General features: G+C 56.1%; 1 protein-coding gene across 1 annotated transcript; it reads left to right on the plus strand.

Moving 5' to 3' along the window:
- Positions 1-2753: 2753 nt before the first annotated feature.
- On the plus strand, positions 2754-4433 carry CDKN1C (cyclin dependent kinase inhibitor 1C). Its single transcript, XM_015286678.4, has 3 exons — positions 2754-3335; positions 3440-3566; positions 3671-4433. Exons 1-2 carry the CDS (start codon positions 2864-2866, stop codon positions 3559-3561), a joined length of 594 nt encoding a protein of 197 aa, XP_015142164.1. The 5' UTR covers positions 2754-2863; the 3' UTR covers positions 3562-3566; positions 3671-4433.
- Positions 4434-8730: the final 4297 nt, after the last annotated feature.

Genomic DNA, 8730 nt, shown 5'->3' on the forward strand with positions numbered 1-8730 from the left:
ACCCATCCCACCCTGGTCCCCTACACAGAGGTCTGTGTGATGCTCCCAGACAAACCCCACCTGCGTGCAGGCAGGGAAGATGTGCATACCCCGCTCCGTTCCAAGGTTGGTTTCTCCTTGGGGTGTGGAGAGAAGGAGATGGCTGCCCCATGTGCCATATGCTCGGCAGCTCTGGGACAACTTCGTGTGGCGTGTGGTCACTGCCCACACAGGGATGAGGTGGGATGGAGGAGGAGGGATAGCCATAGCAAAGCAGGGCTGAATTTATCAGCAGCTCAGAGGTAGTGGCATTGACTGAGGTGGCCCAACACCAGCAGCCACATCAATGTATCAGCACTTCTACATGGACATCACGCTCACAGTCCTGGTTTTACTTAGGAATACAAGAGGGATGGTTTCCCTGCTACTTTTTGGTTCGAACCTCAGGAAGGCTTTGGAGACCCTTTGCCTCTCCCTCCACACCTGCCCTTAGAGTGAATTTGCTGCAGACAAAAAGAAATGAGCCTTAATTTCCAGAGGCTTTTAAGCGCTCTTTCTAAAGCCCATTGCTTACAGCATTCTTCAGAAGTTGTACTGTGTCAGTGCAAAATGCCACCATGTGAAACCACCTGTGTGCACTTTGCTGTGCAAGGCACGTGTTTACTGATAAATAATCAGTGCTTGTCTGTGCTCTCTCCAGAACAGACACCATTCCTGCTTTTGTGACACAATCCTCTCTCTGGCTTTAAACAAAACGTGGGACTCCCCACAGAACGTGCTATTGCATGAAGTGTCTGAGAGAACCGTAGTGCTCGTGCTGGTAAAGCTGCTCGCTGGAGAGCAGGAGGATATCTGCCGGCATCGGGGTGCAGGTGTCTTTAATTCATGAGATGAAGCTTCTCTGAGAGACCATTATAAGAGCATCCCTTTGCGCCCGACCCTCCTGGCCTCACTCAGCTGAAGCTCACTCTCTTGTTCTCAGAATCATCAGCATACAACTGCTTGTCTTGGAAGAGACCGTTAAAGGCCATCTGGCCCAACTCCCCTGCAGTGAACAGGGACACCTACACCGGATCAGGTGCTCAGAGCCCCATCCAGCCTCACCTTAAACATCCCCAGGGAAAGAGCGTCCACCCCTCTTGGCACCCGGTGCAGTGGCCCTCACTGTAAAGAAACATCGTTCTTATATCTCCTCTAAACCTCCCCTCTGTTACTTCGAAACCATTTCCCGCTATCCTGCCCAGCGGGACACCCCGTGCATCACAGCGGGGTACGAGGCGGCACGTCCCGCAGCCCGGCACCGCCCGGCCCGGCCGTCATTAGAGGGCACCATCGCCCCGCACATCGGGGCCGGCCCCGGGCACGGCTTGCGAGCATCTTCCAGAGGGGAGTTTTGTTATTAGTGTGTTTTTAAACGTAGGTTTCGCATCCTCGAGGCGTGGCTGGCATCCACCTTCACTTTTTATTACCGTTCTGAACGTACAGGCTGCAATAACTCGAAAGGTCGCCGAGCCGGTGGCACAGCCCGGAGTTCAGAACTCCAAAGTACCACGCAGAACTGCCACTGGTACAAATGCAAAGCTGCAAACTGCCCGTGATCGCACGCGCCTTTGCAACTCTTCCTCCTACCCGCTCTCTCGCTTGCTTTGCTGCACGAGGACCTCTCGTGGCACCAGCTCTCGGTAAGGCTGCATGCCCCATTGATCCGGGTGCTCCCAACACCCCTCCAGCCTTGGGGCTCCCAAAGATCTCCATAGGAACACCTCCCTGCTGATGGACGCACATCCATCCGGGTGGGTAGCTTAAAAAGGCACTCCCTACCTCACTCCAAGGCAAGGGCTGCACAAACAGGAGGGCAGCATAACGGTGAGACGAGCTTATGCGCAGCTGATCATGTCTTATCATGGAATGGTTTGGGTTGGAAGGGACCCTCAAGACCATCCAGTTCCAACCCCCTGCTATAGGCAGGGACGCCTCCCTCTAGACCAGGTTGCTCCAAGCCCCATCCAGCCTGGCCTTGAATGCTTCCAGGGAAGCATTTATGTGGGCTTAAAAGTTACGAGAGGAAAATGCTGCGGTTTCCATGTAGTTCTGCTCAGCGAGGCTGCAGCTTATTAATTCCATGCAGCCGAGAAGTGCTATTTTTAAAAACAGCCCTCAGCTTGTTTTGAACTCTGCGAGCATCCCGCTTTGTTTTGCGGCAGGGCAACCAAACCACGGAGCCAGAGCCGACCCCGAGTCCTCCTCCCGCTCCTGTGGATGCTGAGCTACGTCTCCTCGGGGGAAAAAGGAAGGGCAAAAAAAAAAGAGAGAGAGAAAGAAAGGATAAAAACCGACTGCGAGGAAGCCCCAGACGCTCACACCTCTGGTGGGAAGGCGAGAAGGAGGGGCCGAGAGCAGCCCCGAGAGAAGAGGAGAGGAGAGGAAAGGAGGAGATGGGAGGGAGCAGCGGCCGCGGGCAGACAAAGGCGCGGGGACGCGGCGGGCGGGGAGCTCCGTGCCGCCCCCCGGGGCCGGGCCAGCGCCGGGGCCGCCCCCCCGGACCGCGGCGGGGCCGGGCCGGGCCAATGCGGCCGGCGGCGGCGCGGCGCTGCCCGGCGCAGCCAATGGAGGGCGCGGGCAGGAGGGCTGCCGCTGGGGGCCGGGGGGCGGCGGGGGGGGGGGCCGCCAATCGCGGCGGGCCGGCGGCGGGGAAATACTATTATGCTAATGGTTGTTTTGCTCGCCCTCGCGGGGAGCGGGGTTTAAAAGCCGGGAGCCGGGGGAAGGGGCTCAGAGGCGGAGGCAGGGCCCGAGCGCGTTTGGCACGGGACTGGACGAGACGGGACGGGCGGCGAGGGGAGCGGCGGGGGCGGGCGGCCACGCACCCACCCACCCCGCGGCGATGTCCGACGTGCACCTTTCGGGTGCGGCGGCGGCCCCGGAGCGCCTGGCGGCCCTGCGGGCGCTGCCCGTGCCCGGCCGCAGCGCCGTCTGCAGGAGCTTATTCGGGCCGGTGGACCACGAGGAGCTGGGCCGGGAGCTGCGGAGCCGCCTGCGGGAGATGGGCGAGGACGACCAGCGCCGCTGGGACTACAACTTCCACACCGACACGCCGCTGCCCGGGCCCGGCCGCCTGCGCTGGGAGGAGGTGGAGGGCGGCACCGTGCCCGCGTTCTACCGGGAGACGCTGCAGGTGGGCCGGCACCGCGTTCCCCTATGCCGTGCCCCTCCGGCCCCGCCGTCCATCGCCAATACTGCCGCCGCCGCCAAGGCTCCGGGGGGGCCGGGGGCGCGCCTGAGCCGGGAGAACCGCGCCGCGCCCCGCCGACGTGCGCTGCGGCCCCGGCGGAGCGGCCCCACGACCCGCATCACAGGTGCGTGCGTAGGGAGGCTGGGCGGGGGGGAGGGGGTGGCGGCGGCACCGCGGGGCTCTCTTGGCGGCTGCTGACGACCCCCTCCCCCCGTTCCTCTCCACCAGATTTCTTCGCCAGGAGGAAAAGGCCGGCCGAGCCCAAAGCGGCGGCCGAGCGCCCCGCGGGCTGCCCTCAGCCCCCCGCCGCCGTGCCGGCTGAGCACACCCCCCGCAAGCGGCTCCGCTGAGCCAGGTGAGGAGCTCCGGGGAGCCGAAGGGAGGGGGAGGAGCGGCCGCAGCCTTACCCCACGTCTCTCTCCCCTCGCTTCTAACTCCCCCTCCTCTTTATCCCTTCAGCCTTTTGCACTACGGCACCCACGGGAGAGGCGCCGTGCCCCGGAGTTGCGGGCAGCCGGGACCCCCCCGCACCGCGCCCGGCCCGGGCCCCGCAGCGCCGCCGGAGCGGGGACGGAGCCGCAGCCGCAGCGCCCGCCCGCCGGGAGCGGCCGCGCACGGAGCAGTGTTACCGTACGAGTGTGCAATGTGTGACGTTCTGTACAGAAATGTATTATGCCTAATGTGAGTACACTGGCCAGAAGTGTAAAGCTTTAAAGGAAACAAAACAAAAAAGTCATTTATATGGAAATGTTTAATCTCTGCTGATCTCTCAGTGCAAAAAAAAAAACTCAATAAACAAAACAAAAAAAAAAAACAAACAAAAACCCCCAAAAAACCTAAAAAGAAAGAAGAAAAAAGGAGAAAGAAGAAGAAAGAAGCAAGTGTATATTTGTACAAAACGTTTTTTTAAGAGTTATACTAACTTATATTTTCTATTTATGTCAGAAATGTGGATAACTGGTTGGCACCCAATAGTCGGTTTTTCCTTTTGGTTAAGCCAAAGGGCACTATATTTGCTTTTGTTATTTACAGAATGTCAATTTATTTTTATAGTCGGATTTTGGTTTCTTGGCCTTCACGTGACATAGTAATGGACCCAGCACTCTGTACCCTTTACTTGAAGACAAACCTGTTCCCATAGTTCCTGAGCCCCTCTGTACCACTGCCATTGCCAATAACGCCACGACCTCCAATAATAAAAGCATCCCAGGAACCCCTGCAATGCTGTGTGCTGTGCTGATATCCGTGGGGGGGGGGGGGGGGGGGGCGGGAGGGGGGAAGGTTGCATCTTCCAGTGCTCCTGCATGCACTGTGACCAAACTAAGGGGGGGGCAGTGTGGCTGTAAAGCGGGATGGGGGTGTAGGGGCTGTAGTTGGAGGAGGGAAAAGGACTTCTTCCCTTAGAAACAAGTGAGAGTGCTGCTGGCCGTGGCTAAATGAAGTGGGGATCGCACGCGGGTGAGAGCACTGAGTTTTGCCTTTCTGCAACGCCATTCCCTCTTCTCCCAGAGCTGTGGCCCAGGCTGGGCCGTGGGGCAGCCCCACGTTAAGGAGGTGGGGCGGGCGGGCTGTGCCCTTGGGGGACCCTTCCGTGCGCACGCCTTCCCCCATCGCTGCGGGAAAAAGCCCTTCCCCGCCTCTCCTGTCCGAGCCCAGCACCGATTTCCAGCCCCCTTCCCCTCCCCCAACCACTCCAGGCCGGAATAGGGCGAGAAAAGCAGCCCACGGCCGCCACGAACGCTCGCGGGGTGGGGGCGCGGAGCCGGGCTGGGACAGCCCCGGCTGCAGGTGGGTCGGCTCCGTGCCGCGGTGCCTCGATGCCGCCGGGCGGAGCCGGGGGACCGAGGCCGGGTTGTCCCCGCCCCGGCTGTCCCCGCAGCGCTCGCCGCTGCCCCCCCCCGTCACGGCCGCGGAACGCTCCCGGCTGTAAAAGTAACATTGATTACCTCCAGCTCCTTGATCGCTTAATCAGAACGGGATTATTTTACGCGCCCGCGTCAGTGGCCGCCGCCTCAACACGATTTTCCCCCCTCTTTGAAAAAGAAAAATAGCTTTTCCCTTTCCTTCTGAAAGCCAACAATGCCCGGAGTGAGGCAGCTGGATCCTCCAGGATTTATGGGCTTTTCTCTGGCTTTCATGCAAGCAGGTGCCTTTGGGACCTCCATTGTCCCAGCCCCCCGCTCATAATAGGACTTTCCGCACCAAGAAATCCCCGTGCCCGGCTCCCAAATCCCTGGGCTGTGGAGGTGGGCCCGGAGCATGGCGGGGGCTCCAGCTGCCGGGCACGGGGAAGGTGTGCGGCCGCCCCGCAGCCCGCTCCACCCAGCCCGCCTTCGGCACAAAGCACACTGCCCCTATTCTTCGGGCCTTTGTAGCCATATGGCAAATCCATGTAGACACAGCCAACATCCATTTATTCAGGCACATAATGTCCCGCAACAGGGAACAATTGGAACTTTGTTTGCTTCTATTATTGATGCGAATGGGCGACAGAGAGAGAGAGAAAGAGAAGGGAAAAAATCATTTAACTATAAGAGATATCCAGCTAATTATGAACCATATGTGCCTATAGTTTCAAAGCGATCCAATGAAGTTCATTTTAAATCTAGACTACTTTATTAGTACCGAAGACAGATGTCTCAGCAGTGCATGCATCAGAGGAAACCATGTAAAGAAGTTCCCGAAATATTTAACCGGGACTCATTCATTGTCAGAGAGCCTTTAAAGTGCCCTTTATCATCAGAATGATAAAGGAGGGGAGGGAGGCTGCTGCTCGTTACCGCTGCCCCACTCACCCCTTAGCAGGAATCCCAAATCCCACTTCAGATTTCAGGATGGGAACGGCTTTTGGAAACGATGCGCAGTACTGGGCATCTATAGGAGCTCGCTTGCCACTCCTTACAGCCGCATTATGACAGACACTGTGGTGAAAGCCAGCTCTGTCCCAGCTAAAAGCAGGACACCAACCCCAGGCTGAGGCCAGCGCTGCAATGGAGTTTCCCTGAAACAGAGCTTTAACACCACAAGATTCTGTGCACTCACATCCAGCGAGCATCTCTTGGTGCATACCCCCATGGGATGCCCGAAGGAAAACTGAACAGCAGAAAGGCTTTCAGGATTTCCCCCTACATCCCTCCCCCCCCCCCAGGAAATGCAACGATCGACAAACAACCTTGGCCAAAAGCTCTGCGCTATCTTTACAAGCATGGCGACATCCACCAGTAATTAAGGCACTTCAGCATGATGAATGCAGCATATGGTTGGCGCTGGGAATCATTCTCCTGCCTGGCCACAACTTTTCTTTTTGGGCCAAAACTTGTTCTATTATCACTTGGAAGAAACAAAAAAGCAGCTTGCCACTTCTTGAGCAAATATTTGTCCCTAATGAGGGGGAGGTGTAGGTAACAGGATGAGGAAAGCAGTCTGATGTTAAGAGAGGTTTCCTATGTTTCAGTATGAAGATGAAATAAACACACTGAACACCCAATTCACCCATAGAGAACTGAGCTTGCTGGGTAGATCCTGGCAAAGGAAGCACATGGGGACGAAGGTACTACAGATTATGTTGGCCCCCCCATCTTCAAACAGGAATGATAGCACTCAACGTTTATGTATCAATCCATTCATGCTTGGAAAGCACCGCGATACCACCAGGAGCTGCACCGCACCGATCCCACAGGGAAACCCACAACGCTGTTGGGCAGGGTTTGAACAGTGCACGGTTAATAGGACCCAGCACCGTCCATTGAACAGAGAGAAAAAGCAAAACTGAGCAACTGCTCATTAGGCGAGTGCCGTTCACCCTGTGCACTCAGTGCAATCATTTAATTAGATGATTTTATCATCACGCACAGACACAAGGGGGCAGAGCCAAGGGTTTCCCTCGGCCTCGCCATCCCTACTTCCCTTCCCGGCTGCCGCCCTGCTGTCCCACCCCATCCTCCTGCAGCACCAAACACCGCAGCCAGAGACCCGCCCTGCTCCACCGTGTTGGAGCCATTCTTGGAGCCACCCAGAAATGGAATCCAACAATGGTTTTGCAGGTTCAAACGCTAGGAGATCACAAAGGGAGCTCTGATGAGGTTTCTCACCTTGCCCCATCATTCTTCCCCACCTCCACGTAGGGGACTGGGACAGTCTCCCCACATCCTGTGCATACTGTACTGAAATGCCAGATCCTGGCCCCCAGCACCAGATCCCAAAGCTCCAGGTGACAGCTCTCGGGTTCAGCTCTCCCCTGGAGGAGCTACTTGGCTCGAGAACACCTTGAGGAAACACAGTGGTCCTCCATTCTTCATGCTCATCTTTAGACCAAACCCATCTCTCTGTCCTGCACGCTCAACATCACACGTGCTCCCAGAAAAAGGGACATCCACGTTTGGTGCCCAGATAGAATGCTTGCAGCCAGGCTTTTCTGCCTGGCATTCCACACCTGTTCTCAAACCTCAGTCGTGTCCACAGTCTGGCCATCTTAAAACACATCCAGCTCGCTAAACAGAACCCAGGGAGCACATTGTCTAAGATCTGTTAATGAGCACAGAGGAAATAGAACATTTATATCTGGGGCATGATCTGTGTTCATCGCTCTATCAGAGACAGAGGAAGGACAGCAGAGGGCAATAAGAAGGAAGAGTGCAACCTGGCCCAGTCACCGTACTGCCCCGAAGCACAGCCGTGCACATGCTATGCTACGGGCTGGGGAGACACGCAATCCATCTGCACGCATGGAGCTCGTTGTGACCCCACGGAATATAATGGGAGATAAAGAGGTTGACCATTTTGGGAGGAGGATGCCTCCATTTCTCGATGTGACTGTAGATTATTTCGGCTTCAGAAGACAAGAATGTCCCTTTAACATCTGACCTGGCCTTTATTTAAGAGCAGCGCTTCACGGTTCAGGAACGACAGACAATTTTCTAATTCCCAGCTCTGCTGGAGGCTGAGGCAGCAGCTTCCAGACAGGACACCTGCTAACACTGGAGAAATGGCATTATTATGTCTACAAGTTTACAAATGTGAGGATCAAAAAGCCTTTGCTTCTATTGCTGCTGCACGGGCCAAGGATGACGACTTCTTCAGAATGGAATTTTAGAGGTTTTCTCCCCCCCTACAAGAAACGGTTCTTTTTTTGCTTTCAGTGGATCGGTTTCCACGTGAAGAAGTCAATAGGCAAAGGGTTCCCTAAGTTGCACTGGTGTGTAGCAGAAAGGGGATTAGACCTGGGGCCTTTTCACTGGCAAGCCTTTAAGCAAATAAATGTTCTTGAATTCTTAGAAAACAAATCTAACTCGAGCAGAAAGGCAGAATAGATGGGGTCTGCCCCTCCCCAGCCTCAGCTGAAAAACTAGAAAACAAAATAATAAGGCGAGAATAATTGCCGAAGCTCTAAGTGATACCAGGATTAAATCTTCATCTACCCTCATTTGCTTTTATTTTTCCACACGGTCACGAGTTGTCACACGCTAACATCCAGCACAGTGCAATTGTTCACTTCCAAAGATCAGTGTGGTCCCTAGCAG

This window comes from Gallus gallus, chromosome 5 (genome assembly GCF_016699485.2).
Source record: "Gallus gallus isolate bGalGal1 chromosome 5, bGalGal1.mat.broiler.GRCg7b, whole genome shotgun sequence".
In the NCBI taxonomy this organism is placed as follows: Eukaryota; Metazoa; Chordata; class Aves; order Galliformes; family Phasianidae; genus Gallus; species Gallus gallus.

Bases quoted from the DNA above. Each gene is read 5' to 3' on its own strand.
- CDKN1C (XM_015286678.4), top strand. From the start codon at position 2,864: ATGTCCGACGTGCACCTTTCGGGTGCGGCGGCGGCCCCGGAGCGCCTG. The intron at 3,336-3,439 runs GTGCGTGCGTAG...CCTCTCCACCAG, and splicing joins CCCCACGACCCGCATCACAG to ATTTCTTCGCCAGGAGGAAA.